Consider the following 19,924-nt stretch of genomic DNA (forward strand, 5'->3'; position numbering starts at 1 on the left):
AATTTATGCACCCAAGATTTAAATTTTCATGAAATAATTTATCTATTTTTCCTTTTGTTGCTTGTGCTTTTAATGTCATATCTAAGAATCCATTTCCAAGTCTAAGGTCACAAAGATATACCCCTAGGTTTTCTTCTGGAGTTTTGTGGTTGTAGCTCTTATATTTAAGTTGTTGGTCCATTTTGAGTTATTTTTTTGTATATGGTGTGAGGTAGGGACCAAACTTCATTCTTTTGTAGAAATCCAGTTGCTTCAGCACTATTTGTTAAAAAAAAACTGTTCTGTCTCCATTGAATGGACTTGGTACCCATGTCAAAGTCATTTGGCTATAGATTCATGGATTTGTTGCTAAACTCTCAATTCTATTCCATTTGTCTGTATATCTATCCTTATGCCAGTAGCACACTTTTAATTACTGTAGCTGTGCAGTAGGTTTTGAAATTAGGAAGTAAGTCCTCCAGTTTTGTTCTTCTTTTTTCAAGATTGTTTTGACTATTTGAGGACCCTTACACTTCCATATGAATTTAAGGATCAGCTTTTCCATTTCTGCAAAAAAGGCCATTGGAATTTTGATATGGATTGCGTTGACTGTGTAGATCTCTTAGGGTACTACTGACATCATGAGAATGTTAAGTTTTCCTATGTATGAGCATGGGGTATATTTTCATTTATTTAAATCTTCTTTAATTTCTTTCAGCATTGTTTTACAATTTTTAGTGTACTAGTCTTTTATCTCCTTGGACAAATTCATTCCCATATATTTTACTCTTTGAGATGTTGTTGTAAATGGAATTGCTTTCTTAATTTCCTTGAGTTACTCATTCTTAATAGTAATAATAATCATTATGGAAGTAAATAACATTATTTATCTTCAGTCAGTGCCATGCTAAGCACTTATAATGCTTTATTTATTTTTTTCTCCTGTATTTTTAACTTTTCCTTTTTTCCTAGATTCTTTCTTTAAACATCTTAGATTTTTCTCCTCCTAAAGGTTTTCTCCTTCAGCCTTACACTTCTCTCTTCTCCCCTTTATAACCAAACTTCTTGGAAAAGTTTACTACATTTGATTCTGTTTCCTTTGCTTTCATTCATTCCCTTATCCTCTCCAGTGTGGTTTCTGGGTCCTGGCTGTACCATTCACTTCAAAGATCTTGAGAAGTTCACTAGCGCTCTCTCTGTCACTAAAGTCCTTAACACCCCAGCTGCATCCAGCATAGTTTCCACTCCCTCCATCTTGAAGTATTTTCCCCTTTGCCTTTGTGAAATTATACTTACCTTGTTTTTTCTTCACTGACTGCCTGTTCTTTGTCTTTGCTAGCTTCTCCTACACTGTCATTCCTTTACCTATGGGAATTACTCAAGGCTCTTACCTGTGCTCTCTTACCTTCTATACTCTGTCCTGGGTGACTTCATCTTTTCCATGACTGCAGTTAAACTCTGACAGCTCCCAGATTTAATCCCAGATTTTCCCTTTGAGCTGTGGATTCATGTATCCAACCACTGACATCTTCATTAGGTTGTCTTCTAGATGAATTCAAGATCTTCCTTATCTCCCCACTATTCCGCCTCTGTGCTCCCTTCATGGGAGCAATGCAGTTTACATGACATTTCAATCCATTCAGTTCAGAGAGCTAGAGATTTAGCAGTCATCCTTGACTCTGTCCTCTTCCTCATTACCCACATCCAATGAATCACTAAGTCCTATAGATTGTATCTTCTAAATACCTTGAATCTGTTCAGTTCTCATTTCACTGCCCACAACCTTGTCTCTTTGTTATAGTCCTTCCAGCGTGAGAATCAAGGCTGCCTGTCAGTCTTTTGGTCTTTGGGTCTGAAGTTCTCATCTCTCATGAATCATGGCTTAAACCAGCAAGACATAGATAGCACTCTCTAAATCTGTTTAGGGAAAAGAAAAAACTCTTTTGATCAGAGTGCATAGTCTGCTGAAATGCACCTCTGCCTGTAACTTTAACTTTTTACATCTTTATCTGGGCAGCTTTGTTCCTTCTAGGAAAATGTACCCCTTCTAGGGAATTGTATCCATTCAAGGGAGAGAATGAGTATTCCAGAAAAAGGAACAGTCTGCCCCAAAGATATACTGAAGTTTCCACTACTTCATGCAAAAAATAGAAAACTTGCTCAGAATCCTAAAGGACATCTTGTCCTTTCTAACAGTCCATTTTCTCCTTGACTAAACCATTTCCAGAGAATTCTATGACTTCTGCATAGGTTCTTCTTAGAGCAGCAGTTCTAAACTGAAGTCCATGGATGAGCTATAAAGAAAAAGTATGAGAATCCATGAAATTGTGGGTAATAGCATGATCTTGGATTTTTTAGTTCTCTAAGCACCAATTTACTCATCTATAAAGTGGAGTTTATAATGGTATTGTCTCAATAGGATTGCTGTGAGGATTAAGTGGGATAATTAAATAGCTGTAAAAAGGCTAGCACAGTGCCTGGTAGACAGTTACTTTAATATTAAGATAAAGGCAGTAATATCTAGAGCAACAAGCAGAAGAGGGGATTAAACCAAATATAGTATACTTTTAAAGCATTTGTGGAAGAATCGGAATAGTAGGGCATCAGCTCCAAGTATAGGGTGCCTTTGTTTCAACATCCTGAAGTTGCTGTGTATGACAGGGACTAAGACCTGTGTTCTTTATGATACCCTCCCACCCTACCCGGCCCAATCCATGTCAGGGTAATTGCTGGAAATGTGGTGGGAACCAACCAGATGTCCAGTCTTTTCAAGCCTTATTCTGATAGTTTAAACAATTTTCTTAAACAATTCTCAGTTCTCTTGAATACGACTGCTCAGTTTTTTAGCCTCTTCCTCCGTGTGCTTCTCTAATATAAGAGTCCAGTGTGTGTGATGTTCTGGTGTGTAGCTTTTATTGCATCGTATGGAGTTAAGCTGGTCCTTGGATATGACTGGCTGGAATCTGCTCTCTCTCATCCTCCTTTCCCTGCTGGCTCCTGACGATGAAGCCTAGGGCTTATAGTCTATAACGTAGTCTCGCTTTCAACTTAGAGCGTGGAGGTGCTTTGGCTTCATCTCATCTCCTAAAGGCATTGTAAATCCCTCTCGAGAGAACTAGGTCTTCCATCTAGCTTGCTAGCCCAGTGGCCTGCCCTTACCTTCAGTCTGGGAGTCACTTCCCCGTGATAACCAACCCTTATTGGTTCTCAACTTAGAATCCTCATCACCCGAGGCTGAGGAGTCCAGTTAGTGTCTCCTGATCATACTTCTCTGTTCTTTCAGTGAGGCTGGGCAGACCCATGTGGGTATGGGGCCTCTGCACTGCAGTCTTCATTCTCTCCTTCTGCCCTCAGTGATACCTTTACTCATCATCCCCTTTCTGGACCAAGACTCTGAGAGAGAAAAGTTGGGATGTACATCCATTACTGTCTCTTTTCTTCTTCCCACCATTCCCAGGGCTGGAAAATGGTTGGCTTTGCTTTTACTTCCTTTATATCAGTACTTCTGAAGTCACCTATGGAGAAGGTACAGTTTTCATTTTATTATTAATTTGTCACAGCCCACATTTTTGTAAAATAAGAACTAGTAGAAAAATGAAATAAAAAATTAAAATACACAATAGAAGTCCATCTTTTAATGGTTAGATTCAACAGACATAAAATTATTCTGTTAAGTTGTTATAAAAGTTTCTAAACACTTTGAATTTCTGTACTTATCCATCATGGACCAGTACGAGTAGCAATACAGACCAGCCGTTTTGAATTCATGGCCTCCTTCCTGATTCCTGCTAAGCTGTGGTGCTGGACAGTAGCATTGTCTCTAAACCCCAGGAGAGCACATGGGGCCTTTTCACTTGACTCTTAAGATGTGGATGGAAACTAAGGGAATTTGGAAACTACTATTCACAAGACCAAGATCTGTCTTGAAAGGCTGGCTAGTCTCATGATGTAAAATCTGATTTTTGAATGCCAGGAACTGAATATTACTTTTCTTTTTATATTTCTACTGTTATAAATTCTAATATCCCCATTGCAGATGGGTGCTCTGGGTGGACTATCTGAAGGTGACGAACTCAGAAAGGAAGAAGAGAAAGCAGGTTTAAACTTTTCAGACTCTTACCCCTGTTATGCTAATTTGTAAAACTGTCAGAGAAGGAAAAAAAATACCTAGTTTTGTTAGTAAGTCTTGATTTTGGCTGTGAGAATTTATTGCTCCAGTGAGGGATTAAGATTATTTTCTTCTCAAATAGCCCCAACCTTCATTGACTCTTCTTTTCTTTTTGCAGCCAAGAAAGTAAATGTTAAGAAAATGGTTATCCGCATAAATATTTAATGATAGCCATGTAGTAAAAACAATAAGGTGTTTTGAATTTCTGTTTTCTACAGGAACTACAGTTAAAAACAGAACAGAAAGAAGGTCTAAAACTGAAAGCTGAGGACCTTGATGCGTTTAAGATGAGGAGAAAAGGCCCATTTGGAAGTGTAGACCAACTTCAGGTTTGTCAATTCTATTTAGTGTTTCCTGGTTTGTCTTCAATTTGATAATTGTCTAAGTAGAGGTAAAAAATGGTGGACTCTGAATAAAATCTTCAAACACTAGACTTTGCCACTTGACTGCAAAATTCTAATATTTCACCTGAAACCTTTCTGTTATTAAAAAATTACTTTCTTATCCAGAAATGTGCTATATTCTTATTTCAGTAGAAATGGGCTTATTTGAATGTTGTGGAATATAAACATTAAACATTTATTTAATGTCAAGTCTGGTTTATCCCCCTGGAAACATTCATTTCTACAAATAAGAGCTCTCTATTTAAACATAACCAAATTGTATATGTGCCATATATAATATATTAAAAAGCTATCATTTTAGTGCCACATTAAAAAAATGAAATCCATAAACTAATATCAAAATTCAAAACTTTAATTTTATGTAAATTCAGAATGGCAGTCTAGAAAAATTACTGCACTTAAAACTGTAATTACACTCAAATGCAAGTACGTCACCTTAATTGTGAAAATTTTATTTGCTCTCTCTTCTTAAACTTTATATATTACATTTTAATAGTAAAATTTAGAACATGGATGTATTCCCAGTTATTTTACTAGCGTATTTTAGAAATTGGTTAAAGAGTTCTCTCTCGGACAGTCCAAGCTGCTCGGTGATAATATTTCTGACTGGAAAAGGTGTGAGGGAGTAGGAGAGGTAGGAATGCAAAGAATAGCGAGACCTGTTTTTCAAAATTAAGGATCTAAATTTTAAATGAAAATGATAATAGATTCTGCCGCTTGCACTGCCTGTGTTGGATTAAAAATAATACTGAAACACACAAAAAACTTCACGCTTTTTAACTGTGCAAAACAAAAACCCATTTTCCAGAATTGGACTCTAAACAAGAATACGAATATAAATTAATCAATGTGAATATCCAAAGAGTTCTAATAGGACATTGATTTGATATGAAGCCCCTTTATAAGAAGAAAGTATTTAAAATTGGAACTGTGTGGTAGGAATAAAAAGAGAAAAGACAAATTAAGAAATTTTCAGAAAACTTATATTAGTAAGATACAGTGAATTGCACGAATCATAACCTTTATTACTATTAAATGCAGGCAAATTCATTCATTTATTATTGTTTCCATAAAAACCCTATAATATGTTAGCGGACTCCTACCCATTCTTCAAAGCACAGCTAAAATGTTAACTACTCTGTGAGGCTGGCACTCATATTTCTTCCATTTCCCAGACAGAACGAATCTCTCTCCATTTTTGCTTACATGGTACCTAGGAGTTAGCTGTATACAGCATTTCTTATTAGCAATCATAATTTTGGGAGTTTCTCTCCTGTTGGAATGGAACTTACAAAAGATTTATTATTTATCTTTCAAACCCACTCACAATCAAGAAATGTTTGTAGACTATGTTTAAGTTAATTGCTAGACTTCGTAGGGTCTCATGTATGGAGTTTCTAAGGTATAGGTGGACATAACAAAACTAAAGCATTTTTATAGTTGCTCTAGGATATCTTTCCTGTTCCTGATAATTGTAGATACACTCTTTTAGGCTTCCATATTATCTGGATGTGCTGTTGTTTATAGGACCATACTATTTAGGTCTGGATGGAAGACTGCATAGCTCTGGACCTACTTTGTTGTGGCAAATTTGCTCTTTTTTTCTCATGCATATTTAGTGTCTCATTGTCTTAATATAGATTTCTAGGAACCATTTTTATTAAGTTGGAGCAGAACTGGAAAATAGTACTATATAGAATTGTTCTACTATTTGTTATTTAGGTGACTTTGCTACATTACTGTTGTCCACAGTGCAGAGGGGCACTTGGTAGAGTTCATCTTGAATAGTCCTTCCATTCATATTTTTGTTTGTGCTTATTTCAATGGGTAGCCTTAACTGAAGAGAATACTAAGATGCTTGTTTTGGAAATCTTTCCAGCTCCATTTGTTTTATAATTATTTGATGTTAACAGGTGACACTGCAGAGTGGCTTTCCATGCTCCATCATCTATGCCTTCAACTACGTGTATTCATTTATTCACTTCATTGGTTAATTGATTGACTCAGGCAGTCATTCAGTCATTCATTTAACATTTCATTGAAGGCTAATCACGGGCCAGGCAGTAAAGCAGGCACTGGGGATAGAGAGGTGAAAAGCACAGTGCCTGCAGTCAGTCAGGGGCTCAAGCAGGGGAGACAGACTGCAGAGCAACTGGCAGTGTTAATGCTGTGATGGAGGTGTGCACCTCTCCAACAGGGAGAAGATTTCCAGCATGTTCTCGGTACTAACTCTCAATATATGTAAAGAAAACTGTCACCCTGAAAAACCCCAGACTCAAACATATTTGGGAAATGAATTTTAATTCCTTATAAAACAAACACAAAGATGTTAACTTAGAACCACATATTTTTTAACGGTTTTGGACAGACACTATTTTGTTATTCCCATTATTCATTTAAGGTCTTCTAGATAGTTTTTAAATGTTCATTTAAGGTGTTTTAGCCAATCTGAAATTATGTTATTACCATATAAACTTTATGGCAGAAGAAAAGCAAATGATAACATTTCTTTGGAATTTTAATGTAGAAACTGGATGAGCAAAAGAAATGGTTAGATGAAGAAGTAGAGAAAGTTCTGAACCAACGCCAAGAATTAGAGATGCTGGAAGAAGACTTAAAGAAACGGGAGGCCATAGTTTCTAAGAAGGAGGCCCTGTTACAGGAGAAGAGTCACCTGGAAAATAAGAAGTTGCGATCTAGTCAGGTATTCTATTTAATGTGCTCTCTGATTCTGGTTGTAAGCCATATAAACTAGAATTTTCTTCCTCTATGAAGTAAATCATACCCCTGTGAAGTTAGAAACCAAAAGAAAACTGCTGGTTTCCACTGTATTTTGCTTATTAGCACTTATTTAATAGCCATCACAAAAATCTATTGCAATTTTGAAGTAAAATGTTCAATGTTCTGCCAAGTATGATTTATTATTAACTTTTTTGTGTTTTAAAAATCATTGTATAACAAATGTAACATAAAATTTACCATTCTGACCATTTTAAAGTATATAATGTATTAATACATTCACAATGAAATGAAGTACATCCATACAATGGAATATTATTCAGCAATAGAAAGAGAAGAAGCACTGATACATGATGCAACATGGATGAACCCTGAAAATGTTAAGTGGAAGAAGCTAGTCACAGTAGGCAATTCCACAGAGACAGAAAGTAGAATAGTGGTTACTCAGGGCTGGGTGGGGGCTTGGCGAGGGAATGGAAAGGCTGCTAGTGGGCATGGGTTTTTTGTTTGGGGCTGATGACAATATTCCAGAATTTTTTGTGGTGATAGTTGCACAACTCTGCGAATATACTAAAAACCATTAAATTATATGCTTTAAATAGGTGAATTGTATAGTATGTCAATTATATTTCAGTAAAGCTATTACTCAAAAAAAAAAAACCTATAAACCCATAACGGGAAAAAACAGTAGGGGAGACAACAGAGGACAAAAGTTACCCAAAAATGTAAGATGGAAAGCAGATAGATGAGTGGTTACTGACACAGCAGAACAGAGGAAGCCGGAATCAAGTGCCTGCAAGAGGGACACCAATGAGAGCCAAGCCTTTAGCTTTACCTCTTTTTTTTTTTTTTAATAACAGCTTTACAAGAGATAATTCACATCGAACATGAAAAACACTAGAAATGAAGGGACCAAGATTTTCAGAAAGCAAAAGTTGAGGCATAAGGATGAAAACAGGGCATAGTCAGGAAACCATGCTTTTCTCACTCTGGGACTGGCTAGATGGTTTATTTTTGGAAGATTGAACCAGGCACAGCAGAGGGCTGGGGTAAGTCAAAATACTTTAAACAGGGAATAAGTGAAAGTTTACATATGAATCCTGAGATTCATTAGGGTTAGGTCCATTCCCTAACCCTTACTTGGATCCCAGAATGCTAGCAGCCAGATTTATACTTCCCAACAGGACTTTGGTAGATTTTTCTGAAACAGTCCTGGAAAAAAGACCTTAAAAAACTTAAATTTGATTACACTTTTTGTAGAAAAAAACAAAACAAAACTAATATTTGGGAGCCCCCAACTAAGTGGCCAGATCCCAGATACCCTATTACGACACATCTTACCTAATACACAGCTTATCAGCACTTTAATAGCTGACTGTTAAGTATGATAGATATTTCAGGAATGTTACTAACATTAAAGACAGAGACCAAAACAAAAGGGAAAAAGGATGTTCAGAGAAATCAAAGATAGAGCAAGGAGCTGAAAAAACTTCTTAAAAAACCTTAATATCCTCAAGGTAGATGATGCTCTATCCATAAAACAAGAACTGCAAGTTACTAAAAACATGAACAAACTCTGGAAATTAAAAGAGTTGGAAGATATCCAACTCTTGTTGAGGAAATATCCCAGAAAGTAAATAAATAGAAATATGGAAGGAAAAAATTTTAATCAGCAGATATATCCAGAAAGTTCATCATCCAAGTAATGGGGATTCCAGAAAGATACAACAAAGAAAACAGGAGAAAAGGAGATTATCAAAGACTTAATACAAAAAACTTGCCAACAGTGAAGATATGAGACTCTGGGTTTAAATAGCTCATCAAGGGCCCAGCAAAATGAGTGCTAAAAGCATATCATTGTGAAGTTGTGAGTACACAAAGGGGAAAAAAAGGATCCTGAAAGCTTCCAGGTAGAAAAGACGAGCCACTTGTAAATCTCGAGAATCAGAATGGCACTGGACTTCTCAGCCTTCTTCATTAGAAGTTAAAAGACCTGAAGCAGTCTTTAAAATCATAAGGAAATTGTTTCCAATCAAGGATTCACTTTTTAGCCCAACTATCAATCAAATGTGAAGGTAGAATAAGGACATTTTCAGGAGAAAATATTATCTACTACCTAGCCTGCCTCAGGAAACTGCCAGAAGATGGTGCTTCTTAAAGAGGTGGGCATAACTATGGAAAAGGAAGACTCAGGATCCTAAAAATGTGATCTAACGTAGGAAATTTCAGAATAATGCTAAAGGTAGTCCAGAAACAACTAGTCTAGTTTGGAGCAGGAGGATGGAGACTCCAGGCAAAACATTTCCAGAAAAGAATGGAATGAGATTTCCTAATTTAAGTTTTGATCAATTGAAAAAATAATGTTGAGAGGAATTTAATAGTTCTGTTGGAGAAGAATTAGTTATAAGTTACCAAAAAAGTTGTTTCACATGGAAATATGGTCATTTTATGCTATGTTCAGTTTTGAATAATGTTTACAAAGTCATGTAAACCGAATATTGATTTTACTAAAAACTGTAATTTAACTTGTGTTTGGAGAATAGGGGGAGGGGAAGTATAGAAGAGGGGACATAAGTGTGCTAAATCCTTATTTTCCATAATAGACGGTCAGCAGACAATGTCTTAAATTGGTAATGTTATTTACAATAATGGACATAAACACCAGAAGAAATAGCTTAAAAGGCTGAAGATGGCTGATTCTAGGGAGCAGGACTCAGGTGAAAGGAAGGCTGCTTTTTAAAAAAAATACTATAAAAGGGGGCGGGGGGCAGGAAGAGATAGACTGGGATTTCCAAATTGTAGAATAGATAAACAAGATGATACTGTATAGCACAGGGAAATATATACAAGATCTTATGGTAGTTCCAGAGAAAAAAATGTGACAATGAATATATATATGTTCATGTATAACTGAAAAATGGTGCTCTACACTGGAATTTGACACAACATTGTAAAATGATTGTAAATCAATAAAAAATGTTGAAAAAATACTATAAGGCTTATGGTAGTATATACATATAATTACTTTGATGAAAAACTTTTTAAGATTATCTTAAAGTGTGTCATAATGAAGATCTCTATGTATCTAACTGGCCATCTCTATTAATCTAACAGAATGAAGTAAGTGTAGAGACAAATTAAGTGTTTAAACAACAAATGAAATGTCAACCTCTAGGAAATGTTAACATAATTAATTCTACCATGTAATAGGCCAAGGAAGAAAAATTTAATTTAGAAAATAGTAAAAAAGAAAAATACTGCATCTCAAAACCTGTGTTGTATAGTCCGGTCAAGTATGGCCAAGCACACTTGGTATTAAATTCATTGTTTGAATCTCCATTTTTTAAAAAAAAAGGCATTCAACTCAAGATTTTAGAAAATGAAGCCCCTCCCTGCCAAAAATCCATGGGAGAAAACAATAATGTAGAAGCTAAAAATATATTCATGTAATTTTCTCTGTGTTTTTCCTAATTTATTTACAGCCTGGACTTCTAGTAACTGTCTTTGCCATGTCTGATTGGTTGTCTATTTTAGGCTTTAAACACAGACAGTTTGAAAATAGCAACTCGCCTGAACTTGTTGGACCAAGAGTTGTCTGAAAAGAATGTACAGCTCCAGAGCAGCACATCTGAGGAGAAAATAAAGATTTCAGAACAAGTTCAAGCCCTCCAGAAAGAAAAGGATCAGCTGCAGAGACGAAGAGACAGCGTGGATGAGAAACTTAAAAATGGTAGCGTGTTATCACCGGAAGTAAGTCAGTATTCTTTGGAACTGGAAGTGCTGTATGATGGATCACTTGGATGAGTCCCTCCATCCTTGTTACTTAAACATAAAAATGACAAATCTGGTCAACTTCGTTTCCTTGAGACTTTGTCAGATGTAATGAGTTTACCTGGCACCTGTTTGGCACCATAAGTTCTCACGTGGAGGTCCGTGAACACGGCCTCTCCCTGGCACTGCCCAGGATTGGGAGACTAACCCTTCCCTTCAGTCTGGCCTTTCTCAGCTGGGATTTCTCATCTGAAATCACAGAACACAGAAAATGATTTGAGGGTCTCTTTTTCTCATTTCTTCCAAAGAGGGGACCTACCTTCTCTCTGTGCATCTTTCTTGAATGGTATTAGGTAGTTCATCACCTATGATGGATGCCTCCAGCATTACGGGTTAATTCTTCCGGAAAGTTTAGGAGCATGTTGAGCACATTTCACACTATGTCCCAGCCAGGTAGACGCATAAGATTCAAACCCCAATAAAAATATCTTTCAGTTGGAGTTTTCATTTAGGGGAGCATATGGCTTCTCTCACCTTTTTTTTTTTAACTATGCAAAATATGTTTTATTAATGGCTACAAATTGTCCCAGACTTTGTCTTTTTTAAAAATTTTACTTCAGTTGGCAATAGTATCTATACCTTACTTTATCAGACAGAGATGAACTTTTGAGCCTGGATTTTCTCCTCAAATATTTATAGTTGATGTCCTGTCATTACCAAAGCAAGGGAAATTGCTAAGAGAAAATTAAGAAGCTGGGAATCATGCATCTCACTGAATCTTGTGATTTAGACTGGGGCACGTGTAAGAAGTAGTTAAGGGGTTCGGTTAAGAAGAACAGGGGAAAGGATTTCATGATATTAGATTATTGTTCATTGAGTTGATGAAAGGATTTAAAGACAGACTTGACTGGGGGCCATGTGACATAAGGTTCCACTGCCCTGCTTTATAACTTAACTTGGGTAGCTTTGCAGAGGATCACAGAATCAGGCTGTCCTCCCGAGGTGGTTAAATCGGTGCCCCAAGCTTGCAGATTTGTAGGTCTCAGGGCCTAAGAAAAGCAAAACGTATGAATATTTTAGGAATTATTGCCCACCTAGGACAGTTATTGGGCCCTGTGGAAGAAACATAGTAGAAAACATTATGCTCCTCTTGAGAAACTCATACTCCATCTGAGAAAGAGAGACAGAAAGATGAGAAAACTCTAGACCTTGAAGAATATAAAAAAGCAACTTATAGGTAATGTAATAAAGCTATACTTACTACATTATTTATACAAAGCAATGCAGTGATCATTTGGGGGAAGACTCAATTAAGGCAGCCTTGGTGGATCAGAATCTTGAGTGGATTATGAAAAACATGGTATGTATTGGTAGACCTAAGAAAGAAGGCCATTTTAGATAGAACAGTGTTAAATAAGGTATAGAGATGGGAATGAGCAAACTATGTTCACAGAAGGATAGGGGGCCCATTCTCATCTTTAAGAAACGTTTAAGTTTCTATTTCATGAGAAATTCTGTAACTGAAAACATACAGTGTTTTGTGGTGAAATGTAGCACCATGCATGATACCTATTTGACAGCCACCCTGGATTGGTTTGAGGGAAGGACGAGCCTCCTACCGTTGGTGGGGTTCCATGTAGTCATGTGATCTTCTGTGCACCCTCTTCCACGTGGTTGGTTCTTCTTATATAGCTCTGAAATGGGATCTGCTCTCACCACTGTTTTTAGCCAAGATTAATAGTACCAAGTAGATCTGCTAATAGCAGGTGATTGGGAACATGAGATTCTGATGTGACACAAGACATGAGTCAAATCTAAGTGGAATGGCTCCCTGTTTTGATGTCTTTAAACTTGCTTAGAATTATTTTTTCTTTCCAAAATAAATCAGAATACTTTTTCTAATTGTATTACTTCATGGGAAGTGACAAAGACTTTAGAGCACTATACTAGTACAGGATTACCCAACAACTTAATATACACAAATCACCTTTTTGGGAGTAAAATCCAGAAGCTAAAATTAAAGAAAAATAAAATATTCTAACTCCATTTTTCTAATAATGCAGGGAAGTTGCCTAATAAGTGGAGTATAGGAAGAACATATATGAAGTATTAATCTATGTTTATTTCATCTCTTAAACTTTTAATTTCATGTTTTAGCACTGGAAAATACATATAATTTATAAAGAAATACATTCAGTGCTTGCTCAAAAGTTGTTTTTGTTTTGTTTCCTTTTACTGATGGGAATGTGTGATCTAAAATGTGTGGAGACCACTGCTTTAGATCCTTGTTATTCTCAGCGTGGTCTCTTTACCAGCAGCAACAGCATCACTTTGGGAGCCTGTTAGAAATGCAGGGCCTCGGGACCCACCCAGACCTGCTGAACTAGAAGTCTGCGTTTTAACAAGATCCCTGGTGCACATTTGAAAAGCAGTGACAAAGCACAGTCAACTCTTCATAATCTATGGTTTGAGTTGTGGCTAATTTTTCATCCCAGGACAGTTTCCCATTGCCACTCATCTTGTCAGCCTACAACCTATTGCTGGATTGGATGGAACCACAAATATTTATATGCTGCAGCCCTGCTAGAGAGGGCTGTCCTCAGGGTTCTGTAGTCATACTGCCTTATATTATCTCAGTGCTTCTTTAAGTTAGATCCGAAACTAGAGAGACTGAATTTATACCAATTGTTCTCAGCCATACATAAAGGCAAACTCTTTCCACATTTGTTTTTGGTAGAATATAATAGCAGTATGCATTCAAAAGTCAAATATGTTCTTTGGAAAATTCACTTTTATTTTCTGGTTCTTTTTATTCATCTAAGTTCCTTTCAAGATTTAAGTTTGTTTTTCTTAAAAAGGTGAATCTTACTTTCTTCCTTATGGAATGATTATCAGATCACCAAATTCTTGATGGTTAGTGATTGCACAGAGAAATAAAATGCTATTGAACTTTTTTGTTCAAAATAGCTCTTTCAGGAAATTTTATAAAATAGCGTTTTAAAAAGTGTTATTCAGCCTCCCTTGGAATAGGTTATTACATACCTTTCCTTGAATTCCAAAAAAGGAGTTCCAGAAGTCACTCTAACTGTTCTTTAGGTAGATCAGAAATATGAACACTATTTTCCTTTGAAACGCTAGGGGGAAAAGTGGAGAGAAATACTCGGGTCATGTACCCAAGACATATGAAAAATTTTTTCTCTTCCCCCTTTATTAACTCATTCAGCAGATACTGAGTTTAAACTATGTGATATGTACTGTGCTAGGCAATGAGGATGTGAGTATGGACAAGACCATCTGTCCGCGAGGAACTTAAAGTTGAGGTGGGCTCCATCACAAGTACAGGTATACAGAAATATACATCCAAGTCGTACCACATCCAAAATAACTTCTTACCAGAGATTTAGATTCCCCCCAGTTAAGATGTTATTTGGATAGTTCAGAGAACTGCTAGGTTTTCTGACAGGAATTCATCAGATTTTTTTTCCTATAAAGAAAGTCTTCTCCAGTGTATGAAAAAAAGATTATGCTGCCACCATTTTTGATACCTACACTTTCCTATTAGACATCTCATAAGAATGTTATGAAATGTTTCATGTCCTTAAATCCTCACTACTTTTTCTTATGTCATACTGTGATTTTTCCCTAGAGACTCTCCTCTGATTACTGGTTCTTAATAGATTGTTCTAAATCTATTTCTTCTTTCCTTCCTAGCAATATATTGTTTTGATAGATCCTTGAAGGACGCCCACAGTCTCCAGATCTCACTGACACATAATGTACACTTTAGGAGCCATGGAGGGAGATAGATGACAATACTGCCAAACCTGTGGGCTGAGGCTTTGTTCAAGTGTATTCCTTGATGACTAGCATTTGCTTATGACCTTGGGGTGTTTCATATTTCACCTAAGCTTCTACCTCTTCCGTTTTACTACCCAGGATTTACTGTGAGGATTCAATGATTATATGTTATATGTATCTCTGTAAACACACCATGCATTGTGTGGCATAGCAAGCACTCAATAAACATTTTCTTAACATTTAGTAAAAGAATGGTAATGTCCATTAGACTCAACTCAAGTAGTATTGTATGGTCTTAGTATATGACAAAGGCCAAGTTAGACTACTTCATTTAAAATGAGTGGCTTCTATTGTATTATATCTAGGAAGAACATGTCCTTTTTCAACTCGAAGAAGGGATTGAAGCTTTGGAAGCTGCAATTGAATACAAGAACGAAGGTATCCAGAGTCGCCAGAAGTCACTCAGAGCTTCATTCCAAAACCTCTCTCACAGTGAAGCAAATGTCTTGGAAAAGCTAATTTGCCTGAATCCAGTTGAGATTAGAGCTATTCTTCTCAGATATTTCAATAAGGTTTGTGTTTCAGGGACAAAGGATTTTCTTATAAAGAGGAATTGAGATATTTACACAGCTCACATTTCTGTAGAATTTACAGTAGTGAATGTTGTCATCTAAAATTTCTTATCCAAGTATGTAGGCCTAACTTTGTGAGGTTCTTAAAGTTGAAGTGCCTTTTGAAAGAAGGGATTTTTAAGTACTTCTAAAAACCAAAGAATTTGTTATATTCCTCAGTCACTATTTCTTGGATGTTTTCTAGATTCGGTTGTTGCTACTCAGCATTTGTGAAAAACTCAAGGGCCCTGCACGTTTGGGTTCCCCTTCCTTCACTGCTGTAGGTTAGGGGTACCTGTACTTTCTAACCCTACCCTGAGAATTGAAATGGAGGTGAAATGGTGCATTAGTGACAAAGATAGTAATAGATTTTAGCATTAACCTGAATGTGCTTAATATAAATAAAAACATTTTGTTCAAATGTGACAATTTACTGATGCAGAGATGTTTCATAGCATTGAAAGCTGTATCTATCTTTTCTCTAATGTCTTCTCTTAAGATAAATATTATGAAGTGTTAAACAAGTAGATTATTCTTTTCTGTGAAAAATATATTCAATTTAAGGGAATAGCAGAAAATTAATGAAAAATGAAACACTTAAGTTTTAAAATAAAGTTCTGATTCTGTTGGACAAATGAAATAAAGATGAACAAATTAATGGAAATGTTATACCCAGCCCTCCTCTTGGATAATTACTGTCAGTGGTAAGAGTACATCGTATCACCGGATATTTAAATGGAGGGCAAAAATATGGTGGTTATTGTCCGAGGTTTTGATATAGATAACTTTTTTTAAAATTTAGATTACTCCTTTGTAGTGTTCTTAGACCAAGGGTTCTTAACCCAAAGCTCCCAGACCAAGGGGTTTTCTGATCTGAAGAACCCTTTGTGGAAATGAGTATTTTTCTGGAGAGAAAGTCATTGCATTATTAACAAGTTCTGTGACACAGATACTGCCTGAAGTATTCTCACTTTATATCAGTGCAGAGAGGAACCCACTAGACTGCATGTACAATCTGAGACCAAATTCCATATTTGTAGTTTAAAAAATTCTGTCACTTATTTATAACATTCATCTTGGAGTTAAAATTGGGAATTATCTAGATGTTACAAGAGTCTTTAGATTCTTGCTATCTTTTTAGATTGGAGAAATAGAGTTGTAGGATTATAAATGTAAACTTCAGAGATCATGTCTAAGAAATGATGGAGGGGTGATTGTTAGAACATTATATTTAAAATGAAATTGTTACCAATTCAGGATCCCAACAAATTCAAAAGGCTGTTAGGTTATTTTATGGGTATGTTACAAAGCATTTGTCTGGTTATATCATGGTGGTCATGGGAGTTCATCTTTATGAAGTCTAAGAAAAGTAAATAACCTGTTGTATTAGGCTATCTAAGACTCACTGAAAAGGTCAAAAAATGTCTTTGCTAGGTGGTTAATTTGCGAGAAGCTGAACGGAAACTGCAGTTACAGAATGAAGAAATTAAAATGAAAGTTCTGGAACGGGATAATACAGTTCGTGAGTTGGAATCTACACTGGAACATCTGAAATTGCAGTGTGACCGGAGACTGACCCTCCAGCAAAAGGAACACGAGCAAAAAATGCAGCTGCTCTTACATCATTTCAAAGGTACCTGCCTCTTCTTGTCAGCTGTGTAAAGGTGATGTGTAGGAGGAGGATTGGGAAAGGAAGCTAGGACAGAATTGGATCACTTAAAAGCCCAGCATGGGGGGAGGGTATAGCTCAAGTGGTAGAGTGCATGCTTAGCAAGCATGAGGTCCTGGGTTCAATCCCTGGTACCTCCTCCAAATGAATAAATAAATGAATAAATAAAATTTAAAAACCTAATTACCTCCCCCTGCCAAAAAAAAAAAAAAAAAAAGATAAAAAAAGAAAGCCCAACATGCATAAATAGTTACTACTTACGGATGTTTTGTGCTTTACATGTCTTGGTCCACATGCTGGGACAGTTGACTTTGATGTCAAGCTGTTTGTGCTTGAAATGGCATCCCCTCTGCCTGTCCCCAGTGCCACAACTGCTGCAATCCTGTTAATTTATTGTTGGTCTAGTTTTCATGTAGGAATGTGGGGTGACTTCTGGCTTGGTGGTGTACAGTTGAAAAGGTCCTATCTCCCAAGGATATAGAATCCGGATATTTAAATTACTTTCCCTTCATAAAATTAAAGTGATAGGTTCTGTAAGATTTCTGGTTATATTTCTTGTTATAAGTATCAGTCAGTTGTAAATTTTATGCATTAAGGTTATAGCTTAGGTCAAAATTAGTCTACCGTTGAAGGGCACACACTGTTATCAGTGCACAGTAGTTCAGCTGTCAACTCTGGTGTAGAAAGAGTTGTCGCAGCAATTGGTCCTCACCATACGGCTTATGGCTGGTACACAAACAGTTGCTATGGCAACAAAATCACTGCCTAGCAATACTGGTAATGCTTCAGTCCAGGCTGCTTAGCTGCTTAGTCTTGATTCTTGTGAATCTACAGCTGGAAATGACTTAAAAAGGATCTGGAAGAAGCAACCTGAGAATGCAGAAAATTGGAAAATATATGCATTTGAGTGTTGAGACAATTTGCCTCTAAGTTAATTCTATAACCAGTTAATTAGTAACCAGTTGCCTGATGACAGATTTCCTTGACAGGATTCCAGTCGTTATTTCATGCAAACATGCTCTCCTTACCTTATGTTAATTCTGTCTTAAGTCTCTAAGAGTGATATTTTAATAGAATTTTTAATATGTTTTTCAAGTGATTGGCCTTGTATCACAAAAGCTCATGCTTTAATCAAATGAAAACATTTTAAAAATTACTCATTTCTATAGCTGGGACAAGTTTTTCATAACAAAGTTGTTAACTGAGAAATATTAACAATTTATGAATTTTCTAATTTCAACTGAATATAGGATGTAAAATTAAGTTGATTCTAATGATATCCTTCATGGGGATTCTGACTTATGATATTATTAATTTAAAAAAATTTAACCAGGATGATGGATTAATATAAAATATACAATATACTTAGATCAATTTTTATAAAACAGTTATAATAAAAGAAAATTATAAACCAATAGGGCCATTTTATAAACTTACCAATAAGAAAGAGTAAGTCTGAAAGTGTGTATCTCTGAAGGTCAGTAATCTGAGTTTTACTGGTTCTAGAACATAATCCAAATGGATGCAGTTTTGGACATTCCTAAATATTAATTAGAAGCTTTAAGTTATTGTAGCATAAACTAAAACTTTGCTTGTGTTTTTCCCCCTCTTCTCCTTCTTTAAATGGCGTTTTCCTTTGTAATTTAATCTCTGTAGCCTCTTTTGACAGGTTTCTATTTTTTGTGGGGTTTTTTGGCTGTATATTTCTCGAGCCTATAAACTTCAGGCTTACAACTTTCCACATATCCATAGTTCCTAATATAAACTAATGCAGCTAGTGGACAGAGTTCCAAATGTGAACCTTAACTTCTGCTGTTCTGAAGATAAATCTAGTTAGTGACTCAAAAAGTGTTTATGAATCATGAAAAATGTTGTAGTTGGTAGGGGTTAGGGTGGAGAAGGGCTCTGTCTTAACTTCGAAAAATTTTACAGACAGAAGAATTCAAATTGTAGCTGAAAACAAATCCATTGAGGTAACAGATACATGTAACATACTTCTGCCCTTTAAATATAGTCTGCGAGCTCTGTTAGAACATAATTTTCAATAATTTATCTTAAACTGATTTTAAATGTAAATTTCTATTTTATAGAGCAAGATGGGGAAGGCATTGTGGAAACTTTAAAAAATTATGAAGATAAAATCCAGCAGCTGGAAAGAGATCTTTATTTCTATAAGAAAACCAGCAGAGATCTTAAGAAGAAACTTAAGGAACTGTTAGGGGAAGCAATTCGGCGGCAACTAGCACCATCAGAAAGTAAGAGATTTAGTGTTACTTGTCATGCTGACACCATAACATGGTTTATAGTGGAGCCTTTCCCAATTGATAGGTTATTTAGAATTAGATATTTAACTTCTGTTTGTCTCTGTAAACAAACAGTTGTCTAGTCTATGTATAAGAATCACTGGAGAAGTGCATGAATGAACAAATGTGTATGTGGAAGGAAATGATCATTTATTGGATTGCCTGCCACGTAGCTGGGGCTTTTACATTCCCTAACTCACTTAATCCTTAAAATACCCCTATAATATGGAATAGCTGTTGTTTTCCTGTTTTATAGTAAATGAACCCTTCTGATTATCACAAAAAAGTAAACTAAATAGTGAATAATAAAAGTAAAGGTAAAATAATATTGTATATATTTCTAAATTGGGTATTTTCATACTATGACCCCTGAAAATTAAAAGATATAATAAAACCCATGTTGAGACAAAGATGTTTTCTTGCATAATTATATGTAGATATGTAGAAATACCACCTTCCTCAATGAAATGATAAAACATGAA

At 35.9% G+C, this 19,924-nt stretch overlaps 1 protein-coding gene across 4 annotated transcripts in view; it reads left to right on the plus strand.

Moving 5' to 3' along the window:
* KIF27 (kinesin family member 27) overlaps window positions 1-19,924 on the plus strand; it is a 65,901-nt gene that overhangs the window by 40,109 nt on the left and 5,868 nt on the right. For all 4 annotated transcript variants that reach the window (XM_031447181.2, XM_064490124.1, XM_031447184.2 and 1 more), the window contains 6 exons: window positions 4,366-4,476; window positions 7,079-7,255; window positions 10,825-11,040; window positions 15,225-15,431; window positions 16,905-17,103; window positions 19,230-19,394. In XM_031447181.2, the coding sequence (XP_031303041.2) occupies window positions 4,366-4,476; window positions 7,079-7,255; window positions 10,825-11,040; window positions 15,225-15,431; window positions 16,905-17,103; window positions 19,230-19,394 (1,075 nt within the window). The remainder of the gene's footprint in view (window positions 1-4,365; window positions 4,477-7,078; window positions 7,256-10,824; window positions 11,041-15,224; window positions 15,432-16,904; window positions 17,104-19,229; window positions 19,395-19,924) is intronic.

Source organism: Camelus dromedarius, chromosome 10 (genome assembly GCF_036321535.1).
Source record: "Camelus dromedarius isolate mCamDro1 chromosome 10, mCamDro1.pat, whole genome shotgun sequence".
Classification (NCBI taxonomy): Eukaryota; Metazoa; Chordata; class Mammalia; order Artiodactyla; family Camelidae; genus Camelus; species Camelus dromedarius.